The sequence below is a fragment of a genome, unplaced genomic scaffold (genome assembly GCF_019419815.1).
Source record: "Pyrus x bretschneideri cultivar Hongxiangsu unplaced genomic scaffold, Pyrus_bretschneideri_v1 Contig7, whole genome shotgun sequence".
NCBI classification, from domain to species: domain Eukaryota; kingdom Viridiplantae; phylum Streptophyta; class Magnoliopsida; order Rosales; family Rosaceae; genus Pyrus; species Pyrus x bretschneideri.
In genome coordinates, this window is record NW_025999809.1 from 5,391,541 (window position 1) to 5,412,987 (window position 21,447).

General features: G+C 38.3%; 6 protein-coding genes across 6 annotated transcripts; 4 read left to right on the forward strand and 2 right to left on the reverse strand.

Annotated features, from left to right (window-relative positions):
• Positions 1-292: 292 nt before the first annotated feature.
• On the forward strand, positions 293-1,648 carry LOC125472521 (photosystem I reaction center subunit IV B, chloroplastic). Its single transcript, XM_048574123.1, has 3 exons — positions 293-682; positions 1,281-1,346; positions 1,432-1,648. The coding sequence occupies exons 1-3, from the start codon at positions 416-418 to the stop codon at positions 1,534-1,536; spliced, it is 438 nt and encodes a 145-aa protein (XP_048430080.1). The 5' UTR covers positions 293-415; the 3' UTR covers positions 1,537-1,648.
• A 597-nt stretch (positions 1,649-2,245) lies between these two features.
• On the reverse strand, positions 2,246-4,248 carry LOC125472520 (protein LOW PSII ACCUMULATION 1, chloroplastic). Its single transcript, XM_048574122.1, has 4 exons — positions 3,939-4,248; positions 2,840-3,412; positions 2,697-2,747; positions 2,246-2,548 (listed from the first exon to the last, which is right to left on the reverse strand). Exons 1-4 carry the CDS (start codon positions 4,139-4,141, stop codon positions 2,410-2,412), a joined length of 966 nt encoding a protein of 321 aa, XP_048430079.1. The 5' UTR covers positions 4,142-4,248; the 3' UTR covers positions 2,246-2,409.
• A 3,446-nt stretch (positions 4,249-7,694) lies between these two features.
• LOC125472546 (uncharacterized mitochondrial protein AtMg00810-like) lies at positions 7,695-8,177 on the forward strand. Its single transcript, XM_048574186.1, has one exon. It carries the CDS (start codon positions 7,695-7,697, stop codon positions 8,175-8,177), a length of 483 nt encoding a protein of 160 aa, XP_048430143.1.
• Positions 8,178-14,703: 6,526 nt separating this feature from the next.
• Positions 14,704-15,658, reverse strand: LOC103961448 (probable glutathione S-transferase). The gene is made up of 2 exons (XM_048574141.1): positions 15,315-15,658; positions 14,704-15,156 (listed from the first exon to the last, which is right to left on the reverse strand). The coding sequence occupies exons 1-2, from the start codon at positions 15,621-15,623 to the stop codon at positions 14,806-14,808; spliced, it is 660 nt and encodes a 219-aa protein (XP_048430098.1). The 5' UTR covers positions 15,624-15,658; the 3' UTR covers positions 14,704-14,805.
• A 2,405-nt stretch (positions 15,659-18,063) lies between these two features.
• LOC125472547 (auxin-binding protein ABP20-like) lies at positions 18,064-18,673 on the forward strand. Its single transcript, XM_048574187.1, has 2 exons — positions 18,064-18,073; positions 18,219-18,673. The coding sequence occupies exons 1-2, from the start codon at positions 18,064-18,066 to the stop codon at positions 18,671-18,673; spliced, it is 465 nt and encodes a 154-aa protein (XP_048430144.1).
• Positions 18,674-18,705: 32 nt separating this feature from the next.
• LOC125472548 lies at positions 18,706-20,039 on the forward strand. Its single transcript, XM_048574188.1, has 2 exons — positions 18,706-19,690; positions 20,002-20,039. The coding sequence occupies exons 1-2, from the start codon at positions 18,706-18,708 to the stop codon at positions 20,037-20,039; spliced, it is 1,023 nt and encodes a 340-aa protein (XP_048430145.1).
• Positions 20,040-21,447: the final 1,408 nt, after the last annotated feature.

Sequence of the window (21,447 nt, forward strand, 5' to 3'; positions counted from 1 at the left end):
ACTACAACAGTTTGGAACATTTACATGAATAAAGCAGATTTTTCAGTTAATGAATTATTTTTTAGATTTTTTTTTTCTGAAATTCAATTTCATTATTATTTAGAAGAATTTCACGGGAAGAAAAAGAAAGATATTGGTTTGTCCACTCAGCAAGTCCATAATCAAATATGACATGTAATCACATATTATCCAAACAAAAAGGATATGGTGCACACGTGTCATCACCCTAGTGGAGGCAACGAATTATCTCGCGTTGCCAGGATCAGATAATTCTGTCGTCCTCAGTAGCAACACAAACCCAGTTCATTCAAAGCCTCTGGTCTTAATTTTATATCCATTAACTTCTGCCACAATCTCAGCACAAGCTAGCACACAGAGAGCTAGAGTGACCAACAGCAGCACAGAAATCTCACACATGGCTGGCTGTGGCATGGCATCAGCTGCCTCAGGCTTTGTGGTAGCACCAAATGTTGCAACCACCAACGCAGGCTCAGCTTCCAGCCGGAGTAGCATGCTGTTTTTCTCTTCAAAACCCAACACCAACACAAGAAGCAATGCCAGGTTTGTGATCAGGGCAGCTGAAGAAGCCGCTACGCCGCCGGGCGCCACCACGACTGCACCAGAGGGGGCAGCTACCCCTAAGCCTAAGCCACCACCAATTGGACCCAAGAGAGGCACTAAGGTTAGTTCATGTGAAAAAATAATAGAAATAAATTAGTGTTCTTTTTCAAGTATTGTTGTGAGTAAATTGTCAATTGGTTTGTAGAATTGCTGAATAGAAAAATCAAAACCAAATAACCTAGAAAAAAAGTAGGGATTTAAACAACACTAATTGTGAATTTGAAAGGCTTGTAGCTTAAATCATTAAAGGTGTTATCCTCGCACTTGAAATCCTTTGTTTAAATTGTCACTCCTCCAATATTACATTACACAAAATATATCGCTAAAAACTTGTAAAGAGCTCAGTTAGTCCATAGTGAGTAAGAGGTCCCAAGTGTTCGTTAGTCTAATTAGATAGAAATAGTCCAACCCAGGTCGAGCCACAAGAGACCTTACTATATGTTCTTGAGTATGAATTTTTCAACAAATGGTTTTGTGTTTGGTTTTAATACACGACCAATTGAATATACAAGAAATTGGCTCATTTACTAATCTGGCATTAGAACGAGAAGAATTGAATTGAGGATGAATATTGAAACGTTGATCAGTTTGACTATTTCACTTGGCTCCATAGTGTTTTTTTTTCTTTTTGAATCATAACTCTATACTTTCTTTCACAGGTGAAGATTCTTAGGAGGGAATCCTACTGGTTCAAAGGCATTGGATCTGTTGTGGCTGTGGATCAGGTCTGACAGCTCTCTCTCTCTCTCTCAATAAAAATGAACTTGAAAAAGAAAATGGAGTACTTAAATGTGGATATCTATTTTGCAGGATCCGAATACCCGTTACCCTGTCGTGGTCCGATTCAACAAAGTTAACTATGCCAATGTGTCCACGAATAACTATGCATTGGACGAGATTGAAGAAGTTAAATGAGTTTGTAGTGGCACTGTAAATTGTAATCTTAATTAAATTGTCCTTCTCTCAGTTTGTTCCTTACTTGTTGGTGCCCTTTATTTGTGTATCATACTCTAAATTTCTTCTTCCACCTTTTCTTAGTTATTTTCTATCACTGCTTGCTCAAAATACGAATAGATCGATATAAATTCATAATATATACCGTATTTATACACCGGATTCATATGCCCGTTTCATGCATCTATACGCTGTAAATTATCCTATACTGGTTTCATACACCGGAGCCGTACACTGCTTGTCTCTTTGTCAGTGTATCTTTATCTTATGATAGAGAGGGAAGCGGTGTATCATATTGGTATGTTTCCGCGGTAAATCATTAGAAACCTCTTTTAATCTTATGCAGTGTTTAGTTTTTTTCTGTCGATTCTCCTTCAGTTATTCAATCCAAAGACCATAAGTAAATAGGGGTGTGTAAAGAGAGAAAAGGTTGTGCGGAAGTAACTTCCCTTTTCCATTATCCAGGTAGAAGTCGAAAGCAGTTCCAAAGATGATTTCCAGTTCCCAATAGGCACAGGCAGGACCTGTTTACTCATGCATAAGTGTTTAAGTACTTTACGTCTCAGAATCTGCAAACCCTTGTTGGCACCAGAGAAAGTATGTTTTACGTGTTTGGTCGAAACGAAAATCCATGTGGTTAAGCACCCAATAATACAAGAGAGTTAGCAGATACCCGAAATGTTGATATGCATGCCTTTAAATGCACATAAAATCACAATATTCTCAACAAATTGCAGAGTCATGACAAGTAATGAATGACTAGAAACTAACTTATCTCATAGCTTTTCAAGTAATCCAACTAGAATTTAATCTATACAAACAAAAAATATTTTCTTAAACTCTTCCATCAAACCCGTCGAGAAGACCAGACCACATTCCCTTTACAGGTGGTAACTGTGCAACGAAAGCATTCCAAGGTGGGTAACCAACGCCACTGCCACGAACACGACCATCCAGGCGAAGAGATATATATCTGCAAACAAAGAAAATGATGTAGAATTACTGACGAAGTGATCTTATATTAATTCCACTAGGCAAACTGTCGTAATATAATAGATTAGGCATAAGGCAATTTGCCTAGTGGAATTAAAGACAGAAGCAATCATGGAAGAAATGCTTACACGGGATAGTCAGAGGTGACACCGGCCAGCTTCTTTTGTTCGTCCAACCAGCTGCAATTTCCAACGAAAAAATGAGCGTGTCTGAAGAGGGAATAAGAACTTGAAATGATTAAATCATTTTGTTTTGCAAAAGGTTTACTTACTTGGTCCATTCAGTAACATAAATTGGAGTTAGCTGCCAGAGTCTCTTCCTCTTCGTAGTAATATCCTTAGCCTCTTCACTTTCTTCAAACTCAAAACTAGGCACGTTTCCATCCGTAGCCAAGGGCACAACAAGCACTCCTCTTTCCACAAGCCCTTCAGTGAAAGGCTCACTTCGATTGAACGATTCTGTGATGAACGATGCAGGGCCAGCGCATATTACAAGCCGAGCAATCCCTCTCAAAGAGCTAACAGGAATGACCTTCTTTTCAGAAACACGAAGCTTGAGATTTGAAAGATTTTCCTCTCGAGAGAGCCTAGCAATCTGTGCATTCTTGGCCTTGTTCTCCCTCAAATACAAGAATGCAAAGAGAGACACTGCTCCAAGGTCTATGCCAAGACCCTTTGCAATTTCGGGGGCGTCGAGTGCTCTTGATGGATTTGTTAGTGCTGCAATTAACTGTGTGGTTGCTATTAATCCTCCTAAACCACCACTTGCAATGAAAGCAAGGTAGAAAAACATTCGAACGGAGCGAAAGGGAGTGAGAACTTCACTCCTAATCCTGGCTGTGGAGCTGAGGAACAAACAAACCTATGATTACAAGGAAGCCTAATGTGTAAAACAGAAGCTGATATAGCACAAGGCATTGGAATGCAAAGAACCCAAGTCAGCAAAGATGTTTGGAAATTTGAAAGAACCCCATTACTGCTCAATGCACTTCAATTTAGAACCAGATCCATTCGCAGTACAAATAGATAGAATTTATCAATTATCCATCTATTTGTACTGTGAATGGAACTGGTTCTAAATTGAAGTGCATAGAATAGTAAAGTTTTATTGGACAATTTAAGCTTCCACCATAGTTCCCCAAAATATGCGCATATAATACCGGTTATAAACTTAATCGAAAATAGAATTGAGAGGATACTAAATAAATAATAACGGGACACTAAACCTTGTTATCTATACGGTTTATTTCCTGTTTAGTATTTCTAATTTTATTTTTAAATAGAAAGTTTGAAACCGATTCTATATGTGCAGACTTTTCTTAAACCAATCATGCAAAACAATCATTCTCAAAATACTGGAAAAGGGAAGACCTGATTTCAGTAGAAGAAGTTTGCTTATCAGTTGCAAAGCATGTGATGGTTGAAGACTTGTGCTTTGAGGTCTGCAGAGCGAGAAATTGTGCATTGCTACAAGAGAATGACCAGAGGGTGGTTGTGATTCCACTGCTGAGTTTGTAGTGAGTGTGGTTTGGAGGTTTGAGAATGTAGAAGGGAGAATTTGCCACAGAAGCCATGGCCACCGCTTGAGTTCAGAGTTCTTTTGTTGCTTTTTAGAGTTTGGCAGTGGTTTCTTGGGAGGCCATATTTGGATGAACACAATACTGCCACCTCCCACAACCCAAATGGTGGTAATTAAAGCCAGTCTTATTCTCTCACTTGATTTTTCCTTTTATTTATTTATTTATATTTTCTATTTATTTATTTTTATTTGTTTCTGAGGGACCAAAAAAGCTTTATCTTTAGCTAAAATTACGATCTAGTGATCTTCATCTTCACTTGTAAGTAAAATGTTTTAAATTCGATTCTTGCTAAAGGTAAATTTGAACTATATTATTGCTAGTCTATTATGAGATTAAGCCTATCCTCTCCCCACTAGCGTAGATAATATCGTTTGTTAAAAAAAAAAATTGCACTGTTTAGTTGCATGACTTTAACACCATAGGGTGTGTTTGTTTGAGCTCACTAAATTTTATTGGACTGATTGGACTACTTAGTGCTGGTTTGGTATTGTTGTACTTTGAAAAAAAAACTGCTTCGCTGTGCTGTGAGAATAAGCTCATTTTTGTTGTTTCATGTTTTCAGCTTTGTTCACCCAAAATTGTGAAAATAAGTTGTTTTTAAGTGTTTACCAAACACCTTTTTGAGCTCAACATTTTTTTATATCCATTTATATATATATATATATATATATATATATATATATAAGACCAAACCAATACTTATTAGTGTTGTATAGTGTTTGTTAGACATAAGGATAAAATTTAATGGGATTAGCCGGTACTCACTCCGACTAACCTCTTCGCTAAGAGGTTTTAGCGAGGAACCCCAATTATCACAGCATTGCTAAGCCAGTCTTCAAAAGCGTTGCTCATTCATCATTCTCGGTCGTCCTCCTCGCTCGTCCTACTCCTGCTTGTCCTCGTCTTGCTCCTATTTGGTAAATTCCAAATCTGACAATCTATTTCTTCGATTTTGTTTTGTAAATCGTGAAATTATTACTGGGTTCTCATTGATTTTGTTGTTTTGGGTTCGAAATCTATGAAATTGTTACTGGGTTCTGATTGATTTCTCATACAATCCTTCTTGCTTCAAGCTTTGATTCCAAGTTATAGAAGAAATGCGATGGGGGAGTTGTTATGTGATGAGTAGATTTTATGTTATATATTTTACCCTATTCTTAGTATATTTTGGTTAATATTTTGAAAGAATTTTGATACTTTGAATTGTATTTTCAATATCGGACTTTCAACTTCCTCTAGAGCAAAACATGATCAAATGGACGAATTTTGGAGTAATTCTAATTGGAGGACGTTTGTGAGTCACTTAAATTGATCGGGTCAAAATATCAGATTTTTCCACCAAGCGGTTATTTTCTGGCGATAAAATAAAGGAGCGTTGCGCGGTGCTGGAATATTGACGTTTTGGGCTTGAATAGTGTTTTTGGAGCCCAAGATGACCTCATATGGGTTCGTGGCCTTCTGGAGATGTGTTCAGAACGTCCTGATCTTTAAAACAAGCTATTTTGGGCCAAATTTGGAGGAGATTTGAGGCTTTCATGTTCAGATTTGATCCGAACGTCCGAACGGGTTGCATGTTAGATATAGTTCTATGTTGGAGGTTCCAAGTAGAATATAAATTAGGAAGACCTAACCTTAAAAGTGGCATGTGTAGATCATAAGTCATTGGTAAAAATACATAGGATTGCTAGGTGATGGTGGAACTCTAGTGCTTTCTTTAATTTGATTTCTACAAAACTGTTTCCTTTTTCTTCATCTTTAATAGTGCATATTAGTTTCTTTTATTAATTAAATTCTTTTTATTAAATTAGGTCATAAAAATCAATCATCTCAACTTTCTACTTAACAATAATTAATTGGAATTTGATTTGCTTCAATTTATTTAATAATCCCAACGATCTTGCAAGAACCGTTTATACTACAATATCCTTGTCATTCTTACAAGTAATATATGAGTTTTTAACCCGTTTGCAGTTGTGGTAAAATCCTTATCATTATGCTTAGATATACCTTCTTTTAATTTCAAGAAATCAAAATGAGTTATGATGTCGATGTTCGGTCCTTTGATTTTTTGCCATCTATTGAGTGAATTTTCCAGCCCCTTTGCCATCTATTGGTTTAAAAATGAAATTACATTCTGAATATGAGCAGTCAAATTTGCCAATCCAATCTTATATTTTAAGCTCTTACATCCAATCTTTGTTCATGTTTCGTATCAGTGTCGTTAGTTGGTCATTGTTCTATCAAGCATTGATGTTTATGTTTTATCCACTTCCGTGCAAATTGTTGCCCAAACAATGGCGGTGGTTGAATTTATTTTGGATGGTTTCGTCTGTGTAGGTGCTACTGTATTCTGCACGAATAGAATGTATTGGGAGCTATTTTTAACATCTGTTACGAACTCAAGACGGCAAAAACATGGGACGAAGTCGAGCAAATAGTGTTGGGAGAGTTGAATAATTGCGGAGGTTTCCCTGGATTATCTTCCACTTCGCATTTACTGTTGCTATAGTTTGTTGTTTTATCACTTCATAAGGTCCAAATAATGCGTACAATCATGATACCAATGTACCCCATTTTTATATATGATCAAACTACAAGTTTCATATTTACTTTTTTATGTCCAACATTTTTTTCCCAATCTTTTTCTGTCAAGTATGTATTGAGTGTTAAACCGAGTTAATCTTATCAGCAACTCAGCTCCGAAACAAACTCTTCAAAGGATAAGATTGCTAGGTCAGGTTTTAGTTTGAATAGCTCAAAGATGAGTTTGTTGTGATTTTGTATTTTGAATTCAAAGATCTCCGTGTAAATAGGGTATTCAAAACCTTACTTGTAATCTGAAATTGATGTGTATAAATATATTGCAACCCATCATTATATGGGTATGCAACTGAGCTGAAAACCCTAGTGTTCTAAAGTTGTACATGGTATTGAGCCCTACAGTCTAATGGTTATCATCAGCAATCCAGAGTGGATTATAATGAAACGTTTAGTCCAGTCGTGAAACATAGCACCATTCGACTTGGTTTGAGTCTTGCCGTATCAAAGAAGTGGAGTGTGAGACAATTAGATGTACAGAATGCGTTCTTGCATGGCTATTTGGATGAGGATGTGTACATGAAATAACCGCCAGGTTTTCTTGATCAACAGTATCCCAATTATGTGTGTAAATTGCAACACAGTTTGTATGGTTTAAAACAGGCTCCCAGAGCCTAGTTTCGAAGATTCTCGGATTTTCTCCTTCAACTTGGGTTTGAAGAATCGTTATGTGATTATTCATTGTTCGTGTTTAATCACGAGGAGTTTACTTGATTATACTTATCTACGTGGATGATATTCTTCTTACAGGCAATAATGATAAACAAATGCAATGGTTGATCAAGAAGCTCGACACTTTGTTTTCTATAAAGGACTTAGGTCCTTTAAGTTATTTTTTGGGTGTCGAGGTTACTTATTATGGGCAGAATATGCATCTTACACAGTCCAAGTATGCGTTGGATCTGCTGGAGCGCACAAAGTTTATTGATGTACAACCTATTCCACTCCTATGCCTACGGGACATAAGCTAGGTCAATATGATAGTGAACCTTATTCGAATCCAGAACAATATCGAATGGTTGTTGGAGTGTTGCAATATTTGACGATTACCAATCCCGATCTTTCTTATACTGTGAACCAGGTTTGCCAGTTCATGCATATGCCTCAGACTACACATTGGACGGCGGTTAAGAGGATCTTGCACTATTTAAAGACCACGTACGATCATGTTCTTGTCTATAAACCTAGCAATGTTCGATTAAATGCTTTCTCTGATGCTGATTATGCAGGAAATCTGGATACTCATCATTCAACTAGTGGTTTCTGTATCTATTTGGGAACAAATTTGATTTCGTGGAGTTCAAAGAAACAAAAGACTGTTTCGAGGTCTAGTACAGAGGCTGATGATAGGCAACTTGCTTATACTGCAGCTGAATTATCATGGTTAGGCAGCTTGTTTCAAGATCTTCATATTTATCTTCATCGGCCGTAGATTTGGTGTGACAATGTTTAATAGAACTTTTACGGGAATCTTTTTTTTTAATTGTATTGCTTCTTTAGAAATATATATATATATATATACACAATCAGTGTTCAACTAGGAAACTAAATAAAGCTTATAAACAACCTACTTAATAAAGGACTCCTACTATTTACATTCCCTTTTTTCCTAAGATTGACTCATGACTAACACTCCCCCTCAAGTTGGTGCATAGATATCACACATGCCCAACTTGACAAGTGAGTCATCAAACTTTCGACTACCTACAGCATGAATTAGAACATCTGCAAGTTGCTCCTCCGAATTTACAAAAGGTATTGACACAATCTTCCTTTCAAGTTTCTCTTTAATAAAATGTCGATCAACTTCCACATGTTTTGTCCTATCATCCTGTACCGGATTATCAGCTATATCTCTCGCTGACTTATTATCACAGTATAGTCTCATGGTCTCCTTTGGCTTGAACCCAAGCCCCTCAAGAAGTTTTCGAAGCCAGAGAATCTCACAAATGCCGTGAGCCATCCCTCGATACTCAGCCTCAGCTGAGGATCTTGATACTACCTTCTGTTTTTTACTTCTCCATGTAACCAAATTTCCTCCTACAAAAGTAAAATATCCCGAAGTAGACCGTCGGTCACCCACACTTCCTACCCAATCAGCATCTGTGAACCCTTCAACCCTTAAATGTCCATGCTTCCGATATAAAACTCCTTTCCCAGGTGCAGACTTCAAATATGCTAAGATGCGCATAACAGCAGCCATATGATCTACACTCGGTGAATGCATAAATTGACTTACTACACTCACTGCATAAGCAATATCAGGACGTGTATGAGCCAAATAAATTAGTCTCCCTACAAGTCTCTGATATCTTCCCTTATCAACAGATTTCTGATTCGGATCTAAACATAGATGGTGTTTTTCAACAATAGAAGTATCTACTGGCTTACATCCCAGCATACCAGTTTCTTTTAACAAATCCAAAACATACTTACGTTGTGACAAGAAAATACCTTTCGAAGATCGAGCAACTTCGACTCCAAGAAAATACTTCAAATCCCCTAGGTTCTTCATGTCAAACTCAGCCGCAAGATTTTTCTCCAACCTTGAAATCTCATCAAAATCATCTCCAGTAATAATCATGTCATCTACATAGATGATTAAAGCTGTCACTTTCTCATGCCTCTGTTTAACAAACAATGTATGATCAGAATGACTCTGATAATACCCAAACTTTTTCATAACTCGAGTAAACCTATCAAACCATGCACGAGGTGATTGCTTAAGCCCATAAAGAGACTTATGCAACCGACATACTCCGGTATTTCTGCCAGTACTGTATCCAGGAGGAAAATCCATATATACTTCTTCCTCCAAGTTCCCATGGAGGAAAGCATTTTTCACATCAAACTGTTTTAATGGCCAGTCCATATTAGCAGCTAAAGATATCAGAACACGTACCATATTCATCTTGGCAACTGGAGAGAACGTTTCTTGATAATCTACATCATATGTTTGGGTGTATCCCTTAGCTACCAACCTTGCTTTGTACCTGTCTAATGATCCATCGGCTTTGTATTTGACAGTAAACACCCACCGACATCCAACTATTTTTTTTCCTTCTGGTAAGGACATCACCTCCCAGGTATTATTCTTCTGTAATGCCAACATTTCTTCATCCATTGCTTTTGCCCACTTTGGATCCTTTAGAGCCTCCTTCACACGGGTTGGTACTCGAATAGCCTCCATATTGTCCACCAAGGTCTTGCGTTCTGGTGCAAGACCATTGCAGGAGACATAGTTGGCTATTGGATACTTCACTTTGCCTTCCAGAGAAAACCTGTCAGGTGGCACACCCCGATTTTGTCTCGGTGGCAGCTTATATGCATTTACATCATTACTCGCGTTAGTTACATAATCATCCACAATACTTACCTCAGGTATATCCAGAGAAGATTCATTGGGCAGCATTGTGGAGCTAGAGAGAGAGGGGGTTACGTCCGCAGACTTGTCAACAATCTGCCCTGACTGCAGATCTCTCGGCTGCAATCACTCCTGACTGCATGCCGCTCTCGGCAACAATCTGCCGTGGCATTCCAGCCCCATTATCATGCACGACATCTATGATCACTGCCTCATTATGCACGGCATCAGCTACAATGTTCCCTCCCAAGTCCAACCATTCCAGATCACCACTATGGCTCTCTCCCTGGTGATCTGAAGATGAAGATACGGGAGCATAAAAATACTCCGATTCAGAAAAGGTCACATCCATGGTAACATACATATGCCGAGTCTCAGGGTGATAACATTTATATCCTTTTTGGTGAGATGAGAAACCAACAAACACACATCGAAGGGCACATGGATCCAACTTAGTGTGATGAATTTTCTGAATATACACATAAGCCACACACCCAAATACCCGCGGGGGGGGGGGGGGGGGGGGTGAGAGTATGAGTAGATACCACTGGAACATGGTGAGTGAGGGCTTGAAGAGGAGTGCGAAAATCAACCACCCGAGAGGGCATACGATTAATCACGTAGACAGCATAAGTAACTGCCCTCTAACTTCAACATGCCACTGCCTCCTTCTGATGCCATTCGACTTTACTCACAAAAAAAAAATAAAGCAAGACTGATACTGAGATTCACCACACTGCCAGAAAAACACAACACACACACGCAGCACTACCATACATACATGGCAACACTGCAGAAATCGCAACAATACCATACACACAAAGCAACACTGTTTGCTGCAGAAAAATTGCAGAAAAACACTGCAGAAATCGCAGCAATACCACACACACACGGTACCACTGTTTTCTGCAGAAAATTTGCAGAAAACAGTCAACCAAGCACAGCGGAAAAACTAGGGTTTCGGCGCTCTTGATACCAAATAGAACTTTTACAGGAATTTTTTTTTTTAATTGTATTGCTTCTTTATATATATATATATATATATGTGTGTGTATATATATACAATCAGTGTTCAACTAGGAAACTAAATAAAGCTTATAAACAACCTACTTAATAAAGGACTCCTACTATTTACATTCCTTTTTTTCCTAATATTGACTCATGACTAACATGTTTCATCGATTGCTTTGGCTTCCAATCCTGTTTTCCACATACGAACAAAACACTTGGAAGTGGATTACCATTATGTACGAGAAAAGGTGGTATGCAGACAACTTTTGGTTCATTTTAATTGTTCCCAAGACCAGATTGCCGATTAGTTCACAAAGGGTCTATCTTCTTCACGTTTCAAATTGTTAGTTTCCAAGCTTCCAGTGGTTGCTCGACCTGCCAGCTTGCGGGGGGATGTTAGACCAAGTCAATCTTATCAGAAACTCAGCTCCGAAACAAACTCTTCAAGGATAAGATTGCTAGGTCAGGTTTTAGTTTGAATAGCTCAAAGATAAGTTTGTTGTGATTTTGTATTTTGAATTCAAAGATATCCGTGCAAATAGGGTATTCAAAACCCTACTTGTAATCTGAAATTGATGTGTATAAATATACTGCAACCCATCGTTATATGGGTATGCAACTGAGTTGAAAACCCTAGTGTTCTAAAGTTTTACATTGAGTATATTGTCTTCCCTGTCTATGTGAGTTTTGGGACCTGCATAAGTGGAGACAACTCCCGCTAAACCGGAGGTTAGTTGGTGTAATCTTTCATATGCTCAAGGTACCATTGAAACTGACTTTTTGATGCCTCCAATGGGAGAACGTTGGGACTTTGTCAAGGGAGGTGACAGGTGGGATTCCGGTTCAAAGTCAGAGAACGAGGATGGTGAGATTGATGGAGCTGGTATGTCTTTAGTTGTGAACAACAAAAGTATAATGTTGATCCAGCATTTCATATTTTGCATATGTTATTGTTGGTTTGGATCTTTCAACTGGCCTTGAATTTCATTGTATCTTTAGTTTCAAATGGTGCATTTGAAGATGGCGACGAAAAGTTAAAAGAGCTCTCCAAGCGGTATGACGCTTCTTAATTTTTGTTGGACACTTGTATTTGGGGAAGAAATCATAAGATCCTTTGTTTGCTCTCTAGTCTCTATTTTGTTACAACCAACGCCACACGCTGTTCTGCTGAAAGTACTCAATTATTGTTCTCATGCTTTGCAGGACGAAAAGAATGTCCATAGAAATTGGTCCGAGTAGCTTTGCTTCAAGGAAGAAGAAGCGTAAGAAGAGCACGACATGATCTGCCAAGCGACTTATTTGCAATTTACGAGATTAAAGACTTGAAGAAAGAGCTGTGATAAAGATTAATTATTCCTAGCAATTTTTTTAAGTAGTTGCTTAGGTGTGATTTCCTTTTGAAGGTTGTATTTTTTCCTCTAGTGATGTTCTAAGACCAAAACATTTTGTTCAGTGTAAATTAATCAAGATTTTGCCCATGAATATTGAATTGATTGATGTTTTACCAACTGAACAGGGTTATGTGTTAATGGATTATCTCATTTGTTTCGTGGAGGCTCGGAGTTATCAAAATCAACCTTTCGATCACCTGCCCTGCAAAATTTGAACATTTTGAAGTTCGATGTTTGTATGGCATTTTGTTGAGTGAGGGGTGCAAAAGATAAAGAGAGAAATAATAAAATAAAAATTAATTTTTTGAGCCAAAAAAATTAAAATATTTTAGTTTAGAATATAGTCCGTCATTGCACTAAATACTTCATTATTCTTATCCTGCTTAGTCCAAGCCAAGTCAGTCCATCTTAATTGCTAAAACATCTAAAATAATCCGGTCCAACAAACCTACTAAGTTTCTAATACCCGGTTTACTCTTTTCTCATTAGGATTTATAAAATATAATAATTTCACAAAAACAACGTAGTGGGACCATGCGTGGTTATGTTTATTATTTTTCAAATTATATTTTAATAAAAACAATAATATTTAAAATAATTAAAATTAAAAAAAATAAATAAAAGAACAAATTGTCACACGCGCGTGTGTCAATAGGCTAGTGATGAGTGGGTGATTGGGTTAATATATTTTGGGCAAGAAAATTTTCAATGCACCAAGAACACGGTCTGATACATTAAATGTCATAATATAAGTGATTGAATTTTTTTTTCAAGTATCCAACCATTTGTTATTATGACGCTTGAAAATTTTCTTGTTATGGATGTAGAGTATCAGGGGGAGTTTGTTGCGCCGGACTATCTCGGACTGGATTAGCTTCAAGGACTAAGCTGGACTGGCTTAGACTAGACTAAACTGGACTAACTTAGTGAAGCGTTTGGTGCAGTATTGAACTAAGAAGCTGGATAATAACAAATTCTAATATTATTTTATTTAATATATAAATTATTAATATTTTATTATGATCTTATCTTTTTCTCCATCTTTTCCTACCATTTCCGTCCCACTCTTTTCCTCTTCTCTCATCGTCCCACCCTCTCCCTCTTTTTTTTCTCTCAGACCTCTCAATTCATGTCTCTTTCTCATTCCCGGTCAAACTCCTTATTGATTCCAGTCTTTATTTCTCTGTCCTCCCTCCCTCTCTAGCTATACGTTGTTCGAATGGAACCTCACAGCTCCAATTTTTCCGACGAGTTGCAGGTTTCCCGATGTGTTTTTTGGTCAACCCTCATTAAATTGGATGAAGTTAGTACCGCCAAAAAATTCATCACCATCCCTGGACCGAGATCTTAGCTTTGCATGCTCGAATTTGTCATGGATTTGAAGAAGCCCAAACAGGCCGAAACTTCCAGGCCATTTTTTGGCCACATTCGACCACATTTTGGCCTCAATTCAAGTAAAATCGTAATCTTGTCACTCCCAGCTTCAATTTGGTATATTTTATATGAAAGTTGGTTGTGAAATGGATCTGAAAGAGAGTTGGAAAGTTAATGATTGATCTAGGTGACCGGAGATGACGAGGAGTCTGTCGGGAGTGGTTGTTGAGTATGATAAGGACGAGAAATAGAGGATAGTCTTAGCCAGTCCCATGGTTATTGGGGGGTCTCACTAAGACCTCTTAGTGAAGGGTTTTGTCCATGCTAGTCCCCTTTAGTCTCATTAATGTTAGTCCCAGCATGGAACAAACACAGTATTAGACTAATAGCTAATCCAGTCCAGTCCAGTCCGACTTAGTGAGGGCAAACAAACGCCCCCAAGGTTCTAAGAGGCGCTAGGCGCTACTCGGGCGGCAGGCAGGGGCCTAGGCGGTTTTCTAATTTTAATTAAATTTATTATATAACATATAAATATATACTTATACTTAATATAAATAAAAAATTGTATTGAGATACATAAATTACGAAATACAGTGAGATATAGATTATATAGTATTATAGCATATTGAAAACATGAGGAACAAACATATAATGAGCGTTCATCCAAGTATTCAACAAGTCTCTTATAATTTGTTGAAAAAATAAAATGCAAAATGAAAGTTATCTATTTTCTGTCTAACTACGACCTAGGCAAGTGCCTAAATAGGTCTAAACGCCATTTCTTAAAATTTTAAACGTCTATGGATTAATCGAGTTGGTGACTAGTAACATTTTTTTAGAATAACAACCATTATTTTTCTTTCTTTGTCTTAACCACTTTCATATATGCAAAGGCTAAAAAGATGCTGAAAGAAAGCAATTCAAGGCCTTGAAGCAAGGATCATCTCCCTCCTCTGCTTGTAAAACAGAAACATTTTATCAGGATGGAGGCTCTTTTTTATAGCTGGGTTTTCCCTAAACTTGTTAATCCAATTACACAAGCGAGGGAACTCATTGGCATGCAGTACTTTGACACCAACAACTTGTTCAATCACTCCAAAAGAGGAGGCTATAAATCCCAACGCCAAGTCAGCCAACCCTATTTCATTGCCACCAAAGAAGTCCTCCTCTCCCAGAGCTTGCTCTTCTAAGATCTTGAATACATCTCTGATTTCTTTTGCAGCCTTCTCATGTTCTTCCCCATCAGCCATAAATTTAAGATAAGGTAACCCCTGCTTGATCACACAAATTGAAATGTTCATTTGATTAGTAATGACCAAAAAAGGCCGAAACCCTAACAATCTACAAAAGCAATACATGTTATGCTTGTCAGACTGTGAATTCGGTGAACAATAATATAGATACGACACTGTATGACATAAACAATCACCTTTTCGTCTATAAACTTTGTCCAGAACCGCGCCAACGCTCTCTCATGAGGGTCATCTGAAAGGAGGGGATTCTGGGGCCAAGTCTCCTCAATGTACTCGAGGATCACAGCGGACTCGGTGATTGGTTTCCCATTGTGAACGAGTACCGGAATCTTTTTGTGAACTGGGTTGTAATGCAAAAGCAAATCACTCTTGTTAACCAAATTCTCTTCTACGTATTCATACTTCACACCCTTGAGCTCTAGAGCCCATATCACTCTGAAATTATATGGACTAGGCCAAGCTCCAAGCACTTTCACTTCTTCCATTCTTTGTTGAGTTATATGCGTTCTTTAAATCGCCGAGTCCTGGACTCCTTATATACTGATTCTATGAAGAAGGCTTTGAAATTTCCTATTGAATATTCACCCGGATGGTGCATTGTTTCTTTTGAAAAATATAAAAGAAAGTATTTTAAAAATTTGATTTAAGTTGGTCTACGTTTCTCTGTTTTGTGAACAAAGGTTTGATTTGATTTAATTCCCTTTTTTTTTTTTAATATATATCTTATAAAAAACCTCCTTACCGAGAAAAATAGAGTATTAAAGTGCTTCTTTGTAAGTGTGCGAAGCTAATTTTTTTGTGCACCCATAAGCCATAAGCCATAAACCTGAGGGTGAAGATTATACACATTTTTGGAAAATGAAGAAGAAGAATAGTTTCTGCAGCTGTGAAATAAGATTAAGGAGAAATTTAAAAGAAAAGAAAACGATGGAGAAAACAGATGAAAAAAAAAGTTTTTTTTTGGGTAATGGTAGGCATCCATTTCCTATCATGAAGGTTCTTTGTTTTGTGTTTATTTTATTATTGGTTTAGTTTGGTTTTGAGTTTGAGGAAAAGAAAAGGAAAAAAAAAATGAAGAAAAAGAAAAAAAAATGGTAAAAAGGAGAGATGAGAAAAAAGAAAAAAAATGAGATTTGGTTTTTGGGCTTTCGAAATGGTTTGTGTTTGTTTCAACATGCAAAAAATTTATTTGAACTTGCAAAAAGATTCGTGTTAGATTCACTTTCACCATGTTAAGAGGTTTTCTTGGATTTTCGAAAAAAATTGACGTTTGTTCTAGTTAGGAGTTTTAAAAGAAGTATGAGTTTCGATGAATTGTGATTTACTGAACTTTTAAAAAAAATAGCGTTAATTTCAATATATTAATACAAATTTCTTGCAAGTGCGGCTCCCTTAATGCATAATTCCACATAAGAGGGTTGAAATTACTAAGTTTTAAATCAAATTTGATTTGGCAAACTCATTTCTTGGATCCCCTTTGACCAGATGAGAATGAGATGACCTTTCAAAGTAATTTTGATTGTTTCCCAAGGACACCAATTTTTCTCTGCCAAGTATAACTCCAATTTTCGATTATGTACACGAATTTCTAATTTTTTATTTTTCAGACAGGCTAACAAATTAATGGTAAAAGAGTCAAAAGTCTTTGAGTCAAATGAAATGATAAAAATATTTAGAAAGATATTTTAATTACAACGGGCTATAATGCACTCACAGTGGAGGTCCGCTGCCATATGTATACGAGGTTAACCACAACTAAATGTCGAACATAAGAATTCCTTTAACTAAGGGAAGACAAACAGATAGAAAGAATCCATTTGATAATTATTTTCATTTTCATTTTTATTAAACTGAGCCTTGCAGACTTCAACTTTTGTTGCATGTTTTCAACCAGTTGGTGAAGAGCATGAGAAGGCTAAACGAGAAACCCAAGTAGTGTTCAAAACAATAGAACATGGACTTGGGGATAAGAAATTTTTTGGAGGGAGACAATTGGTTTGGCAGACTTGGCATTTGGGATGGATAGCTGGTTGGCGAGGAGCTACAGAAGAATCAGCTGGCTTAAAGTTGCTAGAACCAAATATGTTTCCTCACTTGCAAACTTGGATAAGCAGTTCTGAAGATGTCCCCGTGGTTAAGGAAAACCGTCGTAAAAAGCACATTTTATGACCATAAAATATGGGTCGTCAGTAACATGGCATGAAACAAATTTTTATTGCCAACGTCCATAATGTCCTTGGAAAAAGTCTTAAGTTTCGTCGGAAATGCACTTTTGTTTGGCGGGAAGAATTGGCACCACTTGTATTAACGACGAGTAAAGTTCTTATAAAAAATTAAATGGTTATTTCCGAAGGTTTACTCATGTTGAATAAATTGATTTAGTATTTTCGAGAGAAAAAAATCCTATCGGTAATGTTTTTGTACTTTTGAGGGAAAAAAAGTCCTCTCATTAATGCTTTTATATTTTCAAGAGTGATTAGTTATTGTCAGAAGTAATCATATTTTTTCCGACAAAACTTTTTTCTTTTTGTCAGAATACATTTTTAAGGCATATGGTATTGTTGGAATCAATTATTTACCAATGGTTACATGTGTCGTTGGAATATTCTTAAAACAAGTTTGATGCTTAATTTAAATTTTGCAATAAATAGATCATATAATTTAGAATACATATGAAAAAATACACAAAACCGTATTAAAATAATACTATTTGTTGAGAGAACCTGTCCCACCAACTTGGACAGAAGGAATAATGCACATGGTTTCAGCCTTTTGTGCTTCTGACTTGCAGTGAGCACGCCACCTTTACTATCTGTGCTTTGTGTGATGCATGTGGATGCCACACCCTAGACAGCAGGGATTTGCACGTTGTTGCTGCATCATGGGCAGCAATGATGCCATCTGTTTTTTTGTATTGTTTAATGCATGCGTGTGGGTATATGTATATATGAAAGCTGCTTCCATTAGCAGCAGACTAATTAATAATACAACAAAACTTAATATGGTATCAGAGCATAGGCAATCCTTTGCTCTGCTCTGCCTTTACTCTTCCGCTGCAATACTATGAAATGTTAATGCAGCTGTGCAAGACTTCTGCGTTGCAGACCTCACAGCTCCTGACGACCCTGCAGGCTACTCTTGCAAAAGCCCTGCAACAGTTAAAGTAGATGACTTTGTTTTCTCGGGCCTAGGCGTTGCTGGCAACACTACAAACATCATCAAGTCTGCAGTCACCCCTGCATTTGCTGCTCAGTTCCCTGGTGTCAACGGCCTTGGCATTTCACACGGCTTTGTTTCCTCAGCAAACACAGTTTATCTACAAACTGTCGCTGCTCTACCGTCACTCGTCGCTGCTCTACCTATCACAGCCATTAAGCACAGCCGCAGAGCACAGCCAAGCACAGCCACTGCACACTGTCTGCCGACATGGCAACTGACTCTTCCAGCAAACACACCAAATATGAAGATCCCAACGATCCTCTTTATCTTCATCACTTTGATCAGCCTGGAGCGATCCTCGTCACACACCCTTTGAATGACGAAAATTACTCCACTTGGAGCCGAGCCATGGCCATGGCCCTCAATGCCAAGAACAAGGAAGGATTCATCAATGGATCCATTAAAAGGCCCGAGTCTGCATCCACAAGTGAATTCCAACAGTGGACTCGTTGCAACAACCTCGTGAAATCCTGGCTGCTCAACTCTGTCTCAAAAGATATCGGAGCAAGTGTCATTTACAACAATGTTGCAGCTGATATTTGGAATGAGTTGAAGGAACGTTTCTCTCACACAAACAGTGTACATCTCTTCCATATTGAACAAGAGATACATGGAAGTGTTCAAGGAAATTTGAACATTGGTGCATATTATACCAAACTGAAAAGTCTTTGGGATGAACGTGATGACATGTGCACTCTCCCAACCTGTACATGTGGAGCTGCAAAAGAATTAATGCAGTTTCAGCAAAGTCAGAAAACCATGAAGTTTCTCATGGGCCTCAATGAATCCTACGCTGCGGTTCGTGGGCAACTTTTACTTATGGATCCCCTCCCTGTTGTCAACAAAGCCTTTTCACTTATTATTCAAGATGAGAAGCAAAGAACAGTTTCAATACATGCTCCTGGAAGGTCCTCAGTCACCGATACCGCAGCTTTCGCCGTGCGGGATAACACGCGAAACTTTGGTAGGAATTTTTCTCCAAGAAATTCCCATCTAAAATGTGGTCGTTGTGATGCAACTGGACACACTTCAGATACCTGTCGTGCACACCTCAAGTGCGACTACTGTAATTGGAAAGGTCACACCATTGATCAATGCCGCAAACTGAAAAAGGCGAAAGACAACAGCAATAGGGGAGATTATCAGGATCGCAGGGGTTCCAATTCCAAGGCTAATCATGTTGATACCCAGCCAACGCCTCCAGCAACATTTCCTTCGCCCTACAGCCTCACTTCCGAGCAATATCACAATCTGCTTGCACTCCTTGATAAGAGTCAATCCAACTCCACATCTAATCATGTCGGTACCACCTCTACTATGAATAACTTGTCAGGTAGAGTTTTTTGTGCTTCTGCTCTCAATAAGGGAAGGGACTGGATTTTCGATACAGGCGCCACAGACCACATGGTCTGCTCACCAAGCTTAATGACCACAAGTGTTCCAGTATACAATCGACAAGTGCACTTACCCAATCATGCACTTGCCGATGTCACACATATTGGCACAGTTCATCTCTCGAATGATCTCACCCTTCACAACGTGCTTTGTGTCCCATCATTTAAACTGAATTTAATTTCTGTCAGCAAACTCACTAATACCTCATCTTGCTTTGTCATCTTCACTGATAAAATGTGTCTACTTCAGGGCCAACGATCGGGGAAGATGATTGGGACGGGAACTGAACGAGAAGGACTCTACTACCTTGATAATGTGATGAAAACCAGGTGCAATTCAGCGTCAATTGTTGCCTCTTCTTCTTCTCAGCTTTGGCATCAACGCCTTGGCCATCTTTCCAACAAGACCTTACGGCATCTCTCTACTTGCATTAAAAATTTGAATTTTTGTAGCATTGATGATTGTTTGATCTGTCCATTAGCCAAACAAACACGTACTCCTTTTCCTTTGAGTTCTATCACCACAAAGGCTCCTTTTGAGTTAATTCATGTTGACATTTGGGGAGGTTACCATGTTCCCACTATCACAGGGGCACAATATTTCTTAACTATTGTGGATGATTTCTCAAGATGCACATGGGTTTATTTAATGAATCACAAATCAGATGCACGATCTTATCTCATCACTTTCATCCACCTTGTTGAAACACAATTTTCCACACGAGTCAAGGTTCTTCGTAGTGATAACGGTCCAGAATTTTTTATGACCCAATTTTTTTCAGATAAGGGGATCCTCCATCAAACAAGTTGTGCATCTACTCCCCAACAAAACGGGGTAGCAGAGCGCAAACACCGCCACTTACTCAATGTTGCTAGAGCCTTACTTTTTTAATCTCATCTTCCTAAGAAATTTTGGGGTGATGCAATCCTCACTGCCACTTATCTCATAAATCGGACTCCCACTCCTCTTCTTTAAGGCAAATCACCCTATGAAATACTTCACCACAAACAGCCAGCGTATGCACATTTGCGAGTGTTTGGTTGCTTATGTTTTTCTTCCACCCACCACCATCGTCCCACAAAATTTGATGCAAGAGCCACACGGTGTCTTTTTCTTGGGTATCTATATGGCACAAAGGGATATCGAGTTTACGACCTTCACACGGGTAAAATCTTTATCTCCCGTGATGTTATTTTCCATGAACATGTGTTCCCTTTTTCATCTTCTGCTGCAGTTTCACCACTTATGTTTCCACATACTCAAGATACTGCCTGTGATGATCCCATCATTCATCCGTCCATTCTACTGGAGCAGGATTCCGTCGATCCATCCTCTTCTTCGCCGGTGAGTCCTGTTTCGGTTTCATCTCCTTTTCTTTCCACCTCCCCACCTCGTCTTAAACGACCCACTCATGCACCTGGTTACCTTCAACAATATCACATCGACATCAACCTCCCTTCTCGGTCCGTCCCTTCATCTCACTCGGCGTTGACCAAAGTACCAGGTACTCCTTACCCTTTGTCTGATGTCCTCACATACGATCGTTTATCTGCTCGACATCGTGCTTTCACCACTTCCATTTCAGCTGCCATAGAACCCAGCTCATTCTCACAGGCTATACACGACCCTCACTGGCGTTTCGCTATGGAAGAAGAACTGGCAGCCCTTGCTGCGAATAGGACATGGTCTCTGCAA

What these genes read in the sequence shown, in the direction of transcription:
- LOC125472521 (XM_048574123.1), top strand. Translation starts at nt 416, where the DNA reads ATGGCTGGCTGTGGCATGGCATCAGCTGCCTCAGGCTTTGTGGTAGCA. An exon ending in GACCCAAGAGAGGCACTAAG is followed by an intron (nt 683 to 1,280) that starts GTTAGTTCATGT and finishes TTTCTTTCACAG; the next exon opens with GTGAAGATTCTTAGGAGGGA. An exon ending in CTGTTGTGGCTGTGGATCAG is followed by an intron (nt 1,347 to 1,431) that starts GTCTGACAGCTC and finishes TCTATTTTGCAG; the next exon opens with GATCCGAATACCCGTTACCC.
- LOC125472546 (XM_048574186.1), top strand. Translation starts at nt 7,695, where the DNA reads ATGCCTACGGGACATAAGCTAGGTCAATATGATAGTGAACCTTATTCG.
- LOC125472520 (XM_048574122.1), bottom strand. Translation starts at nt 4,141, where the DNA reads ATGGCTTCTGTGGCAAATTCTCCCTTCTACATTCTCAAACCTCCAAAC. An exon ending in ACTTCTTCTACTGAAATCAG is followed by an intron (nt 3,413 to 3,938) that starts GTCTTCCCTTTT and finishes TTTGTTCCTCAG; the next exon opens with CTCCACAGCCAGGATTAGGA. An exon ending in GTCACCTCTGACTATCCCGT is followed by an intron (nt 2,549 to 2,696) that starts GTAAGCATTTCT and finishes CTTTGTTTGCAG; the next exon opens with ATATATATCTCTTCGCCTGG.
- LOC125472548 (XM_048574188.1), top strand. Translation starts at nt 18,706, where the DNA reads ATGGCCATGGCCCTCAATGCCAAGAACAAGGAAGGATTCATCAATGGA. An exon ending in TACTATGAATAACTTGTCAG is followed by an intron (nt 19,691 to 20,001) that starts GTAGAGTTTTTT and finishes TGTCTACTTCAG; the next exon opens with GGCCAACGATCGGGGAAGAT.
- LOC103961448 (XM_048574141.1), bottom strand. Translation starts at nt 15,623, where the DNA reads ATGGAAGAAGTGAAAGTGCTTGGAGCTTGGCCTAGTCCATATAATTTC. An exon ending in CAAAGTTTATAGACGAAAAG is followed by an intron (nt 15,157 to 15,314) that starts GTGATTGTTTAT and finishes GTGATCAAGCAG; the next exon opens with GGGTTACCTTATCTTAAATT.